The sequence below is a fragment of the Bos indicus genome, chromosome 7 (assembly GCF_029378745.1).
Source record: "Bos indicus isolate NIAB-ARS_2022 breed Sahiwal x Tharparkar chromosome 7, NIAB-ARS_B.indTharparkar_mat_pri_1.0, whole genome shotgun sequence".
Lineage (NCBI taxonomy): Eukaryota > Metazoa > Chordata > Mammalia > Artiodactyla > Bovidae > Bos > Bos indicus.
In genome coordinates, this window is record NC_091766.1 from 17,482,627 (window position 1) to 17,497,034 (window position 14,408).

General features: G+C 49.6%; 1 protein-coding gene across 2 annotated transcripts in view; it reads right to left on the minus strand.

Moving 5' to 3' along the window:
- VAV1 (vav guanine nucleotide exchange factor 1) overlaps positions 1-14,408 on the minus strand; it is a 63,611-nt gene that overhangs the window by 42,436 nt on the left and 6,767 nt on the right. Inside the window, exon 1 of one of the 2 annotated variants that reach the window (XM_070792957.1) lies at positions 2,456-2,515. The exons of the other annotated variant lie outside the window; for it this stretch is intronic. Coding sequence (XP_070649058.1) covers positions 2,456-2,500 — 45 coding nt within the window. The 5' untranslated portion in view covers positions 2,501-2,515. Of the gene's footprint in view, positions 1-2,455; positions 2,516-14,408 lie in introns of those variants that run through there. 2 annotated transcript variants of the gene reach the window in all.

The window sequence follows — 14,408 nt, forward strand, 5'->3', positions numbered from 1 at the left end:
CTATTCTCCCTCTGCCTGAATGCCCCTTGTGATCATCAACAAATATTTTTCAGCTCCTACCATCTAGAAGGGCTTTCCAGGTGGTACTAGTGGTAAAGAACCTGCCTGCCAATGCAGGAGATGTAAGAGACGCAGGTTCGATCCCTGAGTCAGGAAGATCCCCTAGAGGGGGGCATGGCAACCCACTCCAGTATTCTTGCCTGGAGAATCCCTGTGGACAGAGGAGCCTGGCGGGCTACGGTCCATAGGGCCTCAAAGAGTCAGACACAGCTGAAACAACTTAGCACACATGCACCTAAAGCAACCTGAGTAAGAGTGTCAGAGCCCTCCAAGACAATACGCCTGGATGCAAACCCAAGTCCTCTCTGCAGCTCACCCGCGCCACCTTCCACCATCACCTCCCTCCACTCAGCTCCTCCCCATCCTCCCCTCACCCACTTGGCCCTCTTCACTATTCCTTGAACAGTCAGGCAAGATGAGCCCTAGGACCTTTGCACCAGATTACTCTCTTCCTAGAAGACTATTCATCCCCCCAATTAATTGGGTGCCTCCCTTCCTTGTCGCTTTTGGACCTTTGATGAAATGTCATTTCTCAGGGTGACCTTCCCAACCACTAGATTTAAACTTGTAGAGAATACCCTGGTGGTCCAATGGTTAGGACTTGGCGCTTTCACGCCCTGGGTCCTGATTCGATCCCTAGTCGGGGAAATAAGACCCCACAAGCCAAGAAGCATGGCCAAAAAATAAAATAAAATTGTAACATACACGTATTTCACTTTGCAATTTTTTAAAAAATGTATTTATTTTTGGTTGCACTGGGTCTCTGTTGCTGATCGTGGGCTTTCTCTAGTTGTGGCAAGAGAGGGCTAGACTCCAGTTGCAGTGTGCAGGCTTCCCATCGCAGTAGCTTCTCTTGTTGCACAGCACAGGCTCTAGCGCTCAAGGGCTTCAGTAGTTGCAACTTTCAGGCTTAGTTGCACTGAAGCATACGGGATCTTCCTGGACCTGGGATCAAACTTGTGTCCCCTGCATTGGCAGGCAGATTCTTAACCACTGGACCACCAGGGAAGTCCTCACTTATTTATTTTGTGACTGTCTGTCTGTATTGCCCCACACAAGCCCCCCCACCCCCCAACACTCTAGGACATCAGCACCACGAAGGCAGGATTCTCTGTGTATTTAGTTCACTGCTGTGGCCTCAACAGCTAGTTCAAGGCCCAGCACACAGTCAGTGCTCAAAAAAAAGTTGATGAAGGAATGGATCTCCATTTGACAGATGGGACAACTGAGGCTCAGAAAGGAGATAGCCCCTTCCCAAGCCCACACAGGTAGAAGTGGGGAGCCAGATACCAGCTCTGCAGGTCCAGAGGCAGCGCTCCTCGCCCAAGCTCTTCAAACTACACCAGGCTGCCTCGCGTTTCAGGGTACCGCACTGCAGGTGGAACTACCTGGAAACCAGGGTGCAAAGGCACCTGGGAAATGTAGTTCCCTTTGATACAGAGCAAAGCAAAGTGCAGGTAGGATCTGAGAGCAAGCAGGCTAATAACCCTCATAGAGCCTGAGCAAGTGACTGACTTTCTGAGCTCAGTGTGTTATCTCAGCTCCAATCCTTTGGCCACCTGATGCGAAGAGCCGATTCACTGGGAAAGACCCTGCTGCTGGGAAAGACCACTGAGCAGTTTGAGGGGCTCAGCATGTGACAGGAACCACATGTACCACTCTGCAGCCTGGCAGCCTTTGTGGGATGAGTCCAGACAGGACCTACAACAGAACAGATGGCCCCATCTGGCCTGAGGGAGGAAGTTCTCTGCTGACCTCAGGAAGATCAGCTGAGCCTTAAGCCTCGCCCCACCCCCCACCCAGTCATGTGACATCTCAAAAGGGGAAAGAGGGTATGACTCATCAGCTCTCTGGGCTGGAGTAGGGCCAGGTGAAGAAAGGGGCTCCCTCCGACAGCAGGAGTGACTGAGGTTAGACCACTAGAAGGACTTCCTGGTAGCCGGAAGTGTGGGCGAAGGTAGCAAAGGACAGGAGGCCCTTTGACTAAATGCAGAAGTGGCCTGGGAGACTTTTTTCCTCCCTGCTGGGGAAGAGGGGGGGCAACCCTCAGTTCCCCTCCTCCCTCCACCCGAACCTCAGAGCTGGGCTGGCATCTCGCCCATATGCAAATCAGCACCCAGACACTTCCCCCTTGCTTGCAGGTCCCCCACCATCACAGCCCTGCCCCAGGCAAAGAAAGGGCTGGAAAGGTCGGCCAGTTCATCACCCTCTTTCGGGTAACTGGTGTGCAGCGATAGAGGTCCCTTGGGGTGCTGGAGTTGGGGGCGACGGGATGTAGGGGACATGAAGCAGGAGAGTCAGAAGCCAAAGCCGAGCCCACAAACAAGCAGAAACCAGCTCCCCCACCCCCACCCCAGCCCCAGGGAGCCGACCGGAAACAGGAAATGCCTGTTACCAGGGCTTGCTCGGGGGAGACCGAGAAAGGGCGGCCCCGCCGCATTCAGCCCGTGCAGCCCCTTAATCTTGAGCTCGCAAGACTTCTTCCTGCAGACCAGAGAGGGTGGGCGTGCTGTGCATCCTTTTCGAAGCCTGCAAGCAGAGGTGCTGAGTATAAACGCCTCTTCCTGGCATTCAAAACCCTCCCTGCTCCAGCCCATCTCTCTCCCCATCCCCTCCCCTCCCACTCTAGCACGCATTCAACAATCTCACTACCAGTACAGGGGATCAGACAGACAGGGTTTGACTCTCAGCCAAGCCAACTGCAACCTGAAGGACCTTGAATGGGTCACTGCACCTCCCCGGTTCCTCTGTTTCCTCATCCTCACCATGGAAATAAAAATACCAGTCGAATCTCCACTCTATCCCCTACCCAACAGTCAGGGCCACACTTTCATTCAGCAAGCATGTGTTGAATGCCTGCTGTATGCCAAATCCTGGGACTGGGCGGTGGCTAAGACAGAACCTTGTCCCTACAGAGCTTACAGTCTAGTAGCGAGACAGACACCAAGCAGTTGTCATTGTTTAGCCGCTCAGTCTTGACCGATTCTTTGCGACCCCTTGGACTGTAACCCGCCAGGCTCCTCTGCCCATGGGATTTCCCAGGCAAGAATACTGGAGTGGATTGCCACTCCCTTCTCCAGGGTCTCTTCCCCGACTCAGGAATCGAATCCGCATCTCCTATGGCTCCCACGTTGGCAGGCAGATTCTTTAGCCCTGCGCCACGTGGGAAACCCCACTACTTGTGTAAAAAGTATTATAAACCTATTACAGTACAGCACTATGTAACAAATTGTGTTAGTTTTGGGTACCTGGTCTAACTTTGTTGCCCTTATGAAAAAGTTAGACTTACAGAGAATGGGGACTTTCATTCGTATGTAGGGGACTTACTGTAAACATTATTTTAGAGTGTGAGGTGGGAGAAAAGTGTTCCAGGCAAAGGGAATAGCATGAAAGGGGTCTCTGATCATTTAGCCACTCATTCACTGATTAGGGAAATATTTATTGAGCAACTATTATGTTCCAAACACTGGTTTAAATGCCAAGGATACAGTTGTGGAAAAAAAAAGATTTACATCCCTGCCTCCATGAGGCTGACATTCTGGCAGGAGACAGACAACAAATGTGTTACATGAGTGTGTATATAGCTTGTGTGTGTGTGTGTGTGCGTGCGCCCTCAGTCATGTCCTACTCTTTGCAACCCCATGAACTGTAGCCTGCCAGGCTCCTCTGTCCATGGGGATTCTCCAGTCAAGAATACTAGAATGGGTTGCCACTCCCTTCTCCAGGGGATTGTCCTGACCCAGGGATCGAACCCATGTCTCTTGTGTTTCCAGCATTGGCAGGTGGATTCTTCACCACTGCACGACCTGGGGAATTCATATAGCTTATTGCTGCTGCTGCTAAGTCGCTTCAGTCGTGTCCAACTCTGTGCGACCCCATAGACGGAAGCCCACCAGGCTCCCCCATCCCTGGGATTCTCCAGGCAAGAACACTGGAGTGGGTTGCCATTTCCTTCTCCAATGCATGAAAGTGAAAAGTGAAAGTGAAGTCACTCAGTTGGGTCCGACTCTTCGCGACCCCATGGACTCTAGCCCACCAGGCTCCTCCATCCATGGGATTTTCCAGGCAAGAGTACTGGAGTGGGGTGCCATGCTTATTAGGAGGTGGTAAATATTAAGTGAGAAAAGTAAGTAGGATAACTGGATGGGGCATGCCAGGAAGGGGTGCCATTCTAAATGAAGGGGCCAGAGAAGGCTCACTGAGAGAGTGACATTTGAATAAAGACTTGTAGGAGGACTTCCCTGGTGGTCCAGTGTTTAAGAACGCACTTGCCAATGTAGGGGACACGGGTTTGATCCCCGGTCCGGGAGAATCCCACATGCCTCGGGGCAACCGCAACTACTGAGCCTGCGTGCCTAGAGCCCGCACTCTGCAACACGAGAAGCCACCGCAGTGAGAAACCCGCGCACCACAAAGAAGAGTAGCCCCTGCCTGCTGCAACTAGAGAACGCCAGCGCACAGCAACAAAGACCCAGAGCGGCCGAAAAAGAAGAAGAAGTATTTAAATTAAAAAAAATAAAGAGAGAGACTTGAAGGAGGGAATAATCTGGTTAGGTGTCTGGAAGAAAACCCTTCCAGACAGAGGGAACAGCTAGTGCAAAGACCCTAAGACTGGACCCTGCCTGGTGCTTTGAAGGAAGAGCTTGGAGACCAGAGTGGCTGGAGCAGAGTGAGAAAGGGGGAGTGGGAGGGAGTGAGCCACGGGTGGTATCCGATGCTGATTTACCAAAACTGGGGCCATGTGAGGGAAACGGGGCAAGTGTTGCCATGGGAGCATCCCACCATCCTGCCGTTATCTCCCAGAGTCCCTGTGAGGGAAGCACAAATTATTTTTTTTTAACATTTTTAAAAAGATTGTTTTGATATAGACCATTTTTAAGTCTTTATTGAATCTGTTACAACACTGCTTCAGGTTTATGTCTTGATTTCTCAGCCATGAGGCATGTGGGATCTTAGTTCTCTGACCAGGGATCAAACCCCCACCGCCTGCATTAGAAGGTGAAGCCTTAACCACTGGACCACCAGGGAAGTCCCAAGTACAAATGACTGATGTCTTTTGAAGCATTTTCTCCAACTCTCCCCTGGTCCCCTGCTCAATCACAGCTAAGATTGACGGCAACAGCCCCACCTCTCTTGGGATGCTCAGATGCTGCAAACATCTGGGGGTCACTCTGGGTCCCCCAAGCAAATAACCACAAGACAGCCACCCCCAGGGAGAAGTTCTGGAAACTCCATCCTTTGAGGAGTCATGAAAGCACTGTGGGTGTTCTTCCTCGGTGAGAGGGAACTTGGAGGAAGCTGACGATGTAATCACAGAGGCAGATCTCTGATGGGTTATCTGAAGGAAGACGATTAGCTGGAGACATGTGATAAGGAGAGTCCTAAGAAACAAGATCTGGGTTTGATCTAAGAGTGAACAAGAGTCCAAAAGCAGTAGAGCCATTATAGCTTAGGAGGGCCCTGCCACTGGAAAGAAAATCATTGCTTATCTTTGATTCTCAGGCAAAGAGCAAGAAGAGGAGCTTTCTTTAACTAAGACACTGTTGCTGTTCAGTTGCTAAGTCATGTCTCTTTTGTGACCCCCCCATGGACTGTAGTAAACCAGGCTCCTCTGCCCTCCACTATCTCCCAGAGTTTGCTCAAGTTCATGTCCATTGAGTTGGAGATGTTATCTAACCATCTCATCCTCTGCCACCCCTTTCTCCTTTTGCCTTCAACCTTCCCCAGCATCAGGGTCTTTTCCAGTGAGTCAGCTCTTTGCATCAGGTGGCCAAAGGATTGGAGCTGAGATAACACTCCGAGCACAAAGAGGCAGTCACTTGAGGGTAATTAGCCTGCCTGCTCTCAGATCCTACCTGTCCTTCCTTTGCTTGGCTCTGTGTCAAAGGGAACTGCATTTCCCAGGTGCCTTTGCACCCTTCCTCCCAGCTAGTTCTAGCCAATGGGAGGCCCAGGCAGGAGAACAGAGGGTGGAAGGAAGAGAGAAGCCAGGGTATTTCTCCTTCTCTTGTTCTGCCTCTCCAGCAGCAAATACACCTCCTCCATGGCCTCAGCTCCCTGAAGACAGCTTTAGCCTGAAGGTCTAGCTCCTGTTAAATGGTTCTGACCCCAGGGTCCTGGTCCTACTACCTCCTTCTATTTTTTTCTCCAGTCTATGACTACTCTCTGGCTTACCTTAGTAGTGGGCACCCCTGGTGGCTCAGACAGTAAAAGAAGCTACCTGTAATGCAGGAAACCTGGATCGGGAAGATCCCCTGGAGAAAGAAACATCTACCTACTCCAGTATTTTTGCCTGGAGAATCCCATGGAAAGAGGAGCCAGGCGGGCTACAGTCCATGGGGTTGCAAGAGTCGGATACGACTCAGCGAAATTATTAATAACTGTGCTTTCCAAAGATGGCAACAAAAATACCACCATCCAGGATGCTCTTCTGCAGTGTGACTTGTCAAATCCCCCTCTAGAGGTGGAGTTTGTTTCCCCACCCCTTGAAACTAGGCTGGTCTCAGCTACTTGCTTGTCACTGAGAACACAGCCAAGTGGCACCATATGATTCCTAATTAGGTCAGAAGAAACCTTCCAGCTTCTGCCTTGGTTTCTTAAGAAACACTTGCCGTCTCTCCACACTCCTCCGTGAAAGCCCAGTCACCATATTGTGAGGAAACCCAAGTCACATAGAGAGACCACATGCCAGTTTTCCAGGCAAGAGCTCCAGCTGAGCAGAGCTTCAAGTCACCCTAGCCTAGGCACTCCCACAAGAGAGTGAAGAAAGCTCCAGGTGCTTCCAGCCCCCGAATATTCAAGGTTTCTCCTCCCAGAGCTAAAAAACCATCATCACCATGCCCCATCTGAACCCCAGACTCACTAAATCTGTCAGAAGGATAACACAGTTATTGACATACATCACTTAGTTTGGGCTGGTCTGTTTCCCAGTAACAGATAACTGAAACACGGAGGTGCCTAAGTCATAAGTACTTAGAACAACACTTGCAGGTAAGTAGGTGCTCAGTTAGTGAGACCTGTTTCTGTTGTTATTCATTATACTTTCTGAATCTAGTCCCATCCATTTCATTAAAATTATTGTTTTCAAAGTACCCAAACCTGGGGAGTTCCCTGGTAGTCCAGCGGTTAGGATTCTGTGCTCTCACTGCTCGTGGCCTAGGTTCAATCCTTGGTCAGGGAACTGAGATCCCACAAGCCACATGGTGCTGCCAAAATAAATCATTAATTAATTCATTTACAACAGGGTTTCAGTTTCCAAGGAAGATGGAAGGTTCTCCTGGAAAGAGGAATTTATGACTACCAGTCATTCACACTTTAGTGAGGATTAACAAACTATCAAAGTGACAGGTGATGGAGATTTACCAAAAAAAAAAAAAAAAATTCCAAGTACCAAGACCTGGATGTGGATACACTTTCCTCTTTAGGTCTCTTGACGTTGCATCCTTCTGGCCCCTGACACTACAAGCCTATAAGGTAGGTATTATCCTTACCCCCAATTCAAAGGGGGGAAACCAAGTCACAGGTTCAGCAGCTCATCCAAGACTGCAAAGTCAAGACTGGCACCCAGACACCCAGGCAACCAGAGTCCATGGCCCTCAAACAGGGTTTCTAGGTCTTTGCAAAACTGATACTTGGGCAGCTATCTTGGGCATTCTTGCTATTGATCAGTTGCTAAGTTGCGTCTGATTCTTTGTGACCCCATGGATTGCAGCATACCAGACTTTCCTGTCCTTCACTATCTCCCGGAGTTTCCTCAAATTCATGTCCATTGAGTCAGTGATGCTATCTAACCATCTCATCCTCTGCCACTCCCTTCTCCTTTTGCCCTCAATCTTTTCCAACATCATTGTCTTTCCCAATGAGGCTGCTCTTCGCATCAGGTGGCCAAAGTTTTAGAGCTTCAGCTTCAGCATCAGTCCTTCCAATGACTATTCAGGGTTGATTTCCTTTAGGATTGACTGATTGGATCTCCTTGCAATCCAAGGGCCTCTCAAGAGTCTTCTCCAGCACCACAATTCAAGAGCCTCAATTCTTCAGCACTCAGCCTTCTTCATGGTCCAGCTCTCACGTCCATATATGACCACTAGAAAAACCATAGTTTTGACTATACAGACCTTTGCCTTGGGCACAAGAGGACAAATAGCTACACCTCTGTTCTCTACCCACTCAACACAGAACCACACCACTCCCTCCAGTAGTGACAGTCCAAAACATCTCCAAGCATTGCCACATGTCCCCTGGTAGGACAGAGCTGCTTCCTCCCTACCCCCAGTTAAGAACAACCGCACTGTGACCCAGGTTCAATCCCTAGTCAGGACTGAAAAAAAAAAAAGGAACCACTGCACTAACCAGCACGCTGGGCTGCCTCCCAACTCCAGGGTCAGATGGCCCAATCAGAACTCCTCAAAAGCTATGTCTCCCCCAGCCTTCCCATCTCAGCAAATGATACCCCATTTGTGTGGGTCCCTAAGCTACAACCTTTGCCTGACATCATCTGGCCTCCTCCTTTCATTTATTTCCAGCCCTCTTCCATCCAATCTGTCAGCAAGTCTGATCAGCCCAACCCCCCCCAAAATGGGAGGCAGATGCATTGTCCCCAGCTCCTTGTCCAAGCCCCCATCACTGCTCCATGGAACCCCTCCATCAACTTCCTCCTCCCAGGTCCTTGCTGCCACCTCTTTTGCCTTTAGAGTCCGGTCACCATAGAGCAGCTTGCTTCTGCTAAGTCAGTTCAGTCGTGTCCGACTCTGTGCGACCCCATAGACAGCAGCCCACCAGGCTTCCCCGTCCCTGGGATTCTCCAGGCAAGAACACTGGAGTTGGTTGCCATTAGAGCAGCTTAAAACCCTCCAAAGATTTCCAATCCCATTTAAATTCCATACACAGTCCCAAAGCATTTTGCAGTGAAGTGCCTTCCTCCCAAACATCATTTTCCTCCACTCCCCCTTCACTGGCTCACCTTCTTCAGCCAGCAGATTCTTCATTCTCATCTGCCTGCCACAGGGCCATTGCACAGGCTTTCTCGTCCCTGCCCCCATGCTTCCTAGAGCTGGCTCCTCATTCTTCAGCTCTCTGCTTTCCTTGACCACCCCGCTCTGTTTGCTCTTCAGCATCCTGAACCTTGATTAATTCCGTCTGCAACACTGACTACTGTGTTTTATCGATTTGCAGGGCGTTGAAAGAAAGTCCCCAGATACATCCACATCAGGCCCTTGGCACCAGTGAACGTGATGTTATTTGGAAAAGAGGGCCCAGGATGGAGGGTAGTCTTTCCTGGTCGCTCAGTGGTAAAGAATCAGCCTGCCAGTGCAGGACACACAAATTCGAGCCCTGACCTGGCAAGATCCTACATGCCATAGAGCAATTAAGCCCATGCCCCACAACTACTTAAGCCTGTGCTATAGAGCCTGGAAGCTGCAACTACTGAGCCCACATGCTGCAACTGCTGAAGCCCATGACCCTAGAGCCCAGGCTCCACAACAAGAGAAGCCATTGCAATGAGGAGACTGTTTACCACAAGGAGAGAGCAGCCTCTGCTAGCCACAACTAGAGAAAAGCCCACGCAGCAACAAAGACCCAGCATAGCCAAAAAAAAAAGACCCTGTGCTTCCAATGCAGAGGGTGTGGATTCGATTTTTCTAAAAATGACTTTGCAAAACATCGTAAAGGATATCGAGGTGAGGAGATTATTCCAGATTATGAGATGCACAGACAGACAGACATAAAGGACACAGTCACGTGAAGATGGAGGCAGAGGCTGGAATAACACTGCCCCAAGCCAAGGAATGCCTGGAGCCAGTCGAAGCTGGAAGATGCAAATAAGGGATTCTGCCTTATAGCCTGGAGTTGGAGCAAGATGCTGCTGACGCCTTGCTTTCCAACCACTGCCCTCCAGAACTCTGAGACAATATAGCTGTTGTTTCAAGCCACCCAGTTTTTGCAACTTTGTTACAGAGGCCACAGAAAACAGAACACAGGCAGCCTTCTCTCCCATGAGGCCACGAACTCAGGAGAGCAGAGAGGAAATCTGTGGTGTTTCTTCCCATCACCCCAGTCATCAGCACAGTGCGGGCCGCCGGATAATAAAATAAAGGAATATCTAACTTGAAGAAGCTCTCAATCTCATCTTTACCCCAGCCAGTAATTAATTGTTCATTTCTCTTTAGATTCTGTACCACCCACCTCCCCCTACTCACCTCCCTCCCCCACCCACCTTCCGGACACAAGAAGCTCACTCCCTCCAAAACAGTGGTTCTCCCAGGGGCAATTCTGCCCACCAGGGTACATTTCGCAATGCCCAGGGACATTTTGTTGATCCCACCCTAGGGGGGAAGAGTGGGTGAAGGTCAGGGATGCTACCCAACTTCCTACAATGCATAGGCAGCTCCCAGGACAGAGAATGAAATGCCAATTTCAGCACTACTGATACTGAGAAACTCTGGACTCAGTTTAGCACTTGATACCAAGATAAACATCGATGGATCAACTGCCTCTTGACTTCTCCCTGCTTTTCTGGTAACCATCCCTCTATTTCCCCGGGATGAAACAGCCCTTCCCCCAGTCTAGTTCCTTTGGGTAGAGTTGACTCCCTCACCAATGCCAGGAATGGGCGTGTGATCTGGCCTGATCAATCAGACCAGGCATTCTCCCAGCAATGGGTTCAGGATTGGACATATCACCCCCTCCCCCAAATGATCATGTCCAATGAAAGAGAGAGCTGGGGTTTAGGAGCCATTAAATCGACCCTCTCATTTTCCACTGGACACAGAATTGTGGGAATAAAAATTTGGAATATCTGGACACTCATATCTACCTCCATGAGGGCAAAGAATGACTAAGATGGAGGAAAACACTTAAAAGAAAACAGAGTTAAGAGATGGAGGGCAATGGGTAGAGAGAGGAGGGTTTCTGAGACATTGTCAAGACCCTGGATCCAGCTGGACATATAGGCCTTCTCTCCCAAGCTTTTCAGTTATGTGAGGTAATAAATATTATTTTTTGACTAAGCCAGTTTCAGTTGGGTTTTCTGTCACAAGATCTAAAACTCTTGCTCGAAACTTCTGCAGATTAAGCTCACAATTTCCTCAAACCTTAAACTTCTCCAACTGAACATCCCTTATTTCTTCAAGAACACAGTTCCCCCAAGGGACCTGACTTTCATGTTCCTCTTAAAGTCCAGGTCTCAGAACACCATCCTTGATATCAGAGGAGGACAGTCCATCTCTGCAATGTAGTCAGATTGTTAGAATGTAATATAGTGAGATTGTTAGAAACCTAAATATGCCCATCCAACATACCCCCGGGTCCTCCCCACTTCCTGACACCGTTAGTTTTAGTAAGAGAGAAACAGAACTCCTTTTGGCCCCTGAAATATACCCGGACTTCCCACAGTCAGTTGGCATGTCACCTCCTCCAGGAAGCCTACCCTGATTGTTTCTGGGACTTCCCTTCTCTCTGCTCCCACAATGCCCTGGGTGCCACCCACCCATCACTGAGTGTGTTACTCTGTCATAGCTGCCTACTTCCTCATCTGTTTCCATGAGCTGCAATATGGTCTGTGTCTCATTCATTGTGGGACTCTCCATCACCCAGTGAGTGGAACGAACTAGTACAAAGAAATGCCTGTGAGGTGGGTGGCAGCCTCATCACCATTATTATTTTTGTTATCATTGCTATCATCATCGGCTTCATTTGCCCCATTTTACGGACAAGAAAACCAAACGTGAGAAAGCCGAGGCAACTGCTTGAAGTCACATAGCCTGGAACTAGTAAAGCCAGGATGATCTCAGGTAATTCATTCTCAATCACCGGTTACCAACTACCACTACCTAGTCATAAGCACTCAACAAATACCTACTCAATCAGAGATGGATCAGCAAACTCTGTAAAGAGGCAGACAGTAGTTTGGGTTTTTTTTGGCTTTGCAGGTCATAGAGTCTTTGTCGTAGGTCACAGAGAGAGAGCAGTCACAAACAATGTGACAAGTGGGCAAGACTTTGTATCAGTTAAACTCTGCTTACAAAAAGAGGCAGACGGCTGATGGTTTCTAGGGTGCTGACCCCGTATTGAATGACTGAATGAATGAATATCTGATCAATGTTTTATTGAGTGGGGCTTCCCTGGTGGCTCAGAATCCGCCTGAGCAATGGTAAAGAATCCACCTGCCAATGTGGGAGATGAGAATTCAATCCCTGGATCAGGAAGATCCCCTGGAGAAGGAAATGGCAACCCACTCCAGTATTCTTTGCTTGGGAAATCCCAGGGGCAGAGAAGCCTGGCAGGTTATATCATCCATGGGGTCATAAATCAGTTGGACATGATTCAGCAACTAAACACCAACAACAATTTTATTAAGCACCTACTATGCGCTGAGTGCTGTCCTAAGAACTAAGGACACAATTGTGAACCAAACAGACAAAAAGCTTTCCCCTGATATTCCAATGGGGGAAGCAGATAATAACCAAATAAGCCAAAAAACTGTGGTAGGTCTGGGGCTTCCCTGGTGGTCCAATGGTTAAGAATCTGCCTTCTAACACAGGGGTCACAAGTGTGATCCCTCGTCCAGGAAGATCCTACATGCCGCAGGGCAACTAATTCACTGCCCCACAACTACTGAGCCCACGGTGCCCTGGGTTAGCCAGGGCACCACAACGCATGCCACAACTAAGACTCGATACAGCCAAATAAGTAAATAATTTTTTTAAGTTAAAAAAAAAAATCAGTGGTAAGTCAGCAAGTGCTAAGTACTACTTTGTTGTTGTTTAGTCACTAAGTCATGTCCACCTCTTTTGTAACCGCAAGGACCATAACCCGCCAGGCTCTTCTGTCCATAGGATTTTCCAGGCGAGAATACTGGAGTGGGTTGCCATTTCCTCCCCCAGGGGATTTTCCCAACCCAGGGATCGAGCTTGCATCTCCTGCATTGGCAGGCAGATTCTTCTCCCACTGAGCCACTTGGGAAGACCCACTAAGTATTACAGAGGAAAAGTTAGAAAGGGAAGAGAATGGAAGGTGTTGTGGTGGGGTGGGGGTGGGGGTGGGGGCAGACAGGGCAGGGGATGCAATTTCATATAAAGAAAGCAGCAGAAATTTCTCTGATAAGAAACCTTCAGGAGATAAGAGAACAATCAGGGTATGTATCTGAGGGGAAGAGTGATTTGTGAAGAAAGACAGCAAGTGCAAAGGCCCTGGGGCTGAATTGTACCTGGTGGGTTCTAAGAACAGTGAGGGGGCCCATGTGGCTGCAGTAGGGTGAGGGAGGAGATGAGAGCTGAGAGGCAGGCAGACACCAAATGCCGAGGCTATTATGGATCATGCTGAAGATTTTGCCTCTTGCTCCAAGGGGATCCATGCATGGGAGGGCTGAGAGCAAGGGAAGGGCTAGGGGTTTCCAGCATCCTCCCTGAAGTCCTGAAGGGTGATGTTTCCCGGTACTGGGCCCAGAGAGGAAGTCAGTGAACAGAATAGAATGGAATGGGAAAGAAGGCACGGCACCAAATATTGACTCTCTCAAGCTTCCATCCCCATCAGCCCTAATGGGCGTGTTTAAATGAGGTCTTCCACCCAACCCAAGCCAACCCACTGGGCTGAGATTTCCTTGTACCCAGGCCCCACTCTGTCCCCAGATGAATCCTTCCCCATGGCTCTGGTCCATGTCCTCCTCCTTCCTCATCTCACAGAGGTTTCCTCAAAGCCAGCCCCCTCCAAAGCTACATCACTGAAGTCAGCTAGGCATTACCTAGGGGTCCTCTTGTCACTGCCTTCTCCATATGCACCCAACCCACTTCCTTGTCCTTCCTGGCACAGAGCTAAACTACATTCCTGGCCTGTCTTGCAGTTGGATGGGACCACATAACCAAGTTCTGGCCAGCAGAATAAGGATGGAGGTGATGGTGCCACTTCTGGGTCTGGTCCATGCAAACCCCCCAGGGTTTCCCTCCTCATCACTCCCTCCTTTGCCTTCTGACTCCAAGGGCTTCAGGGAGGGTGGGGCCATGAGGCAGAAGGAGCCCAGGTCCTGTAGGGACTTTGTAAAAAATGGCTGGGCTTTCCTGGTACCTCAGTGGTAAAGAATCCACCTGCCAATACAGAAGATATGGGTTCGATCTCCAGTCCAAGAAGATCCCATATGCCTTGAAGCAGCTAAGTTGGTACACCACAACTACTGAGCCTGTGTTCTAGAGCCTGAGAACCACAACTACTGAGCGTGCGAGCCTCAGAGCTTGAGTTCTGCGGCAACAGAGGCCACAGCAATGAGGAGCCCTCACGCCACAAGAGAGTGGCCCCTGCTCACCGAAACTAGAGAAAAAGCCCGCGCAGAAACTAAGACCCAGTACAGCCTAAAAATA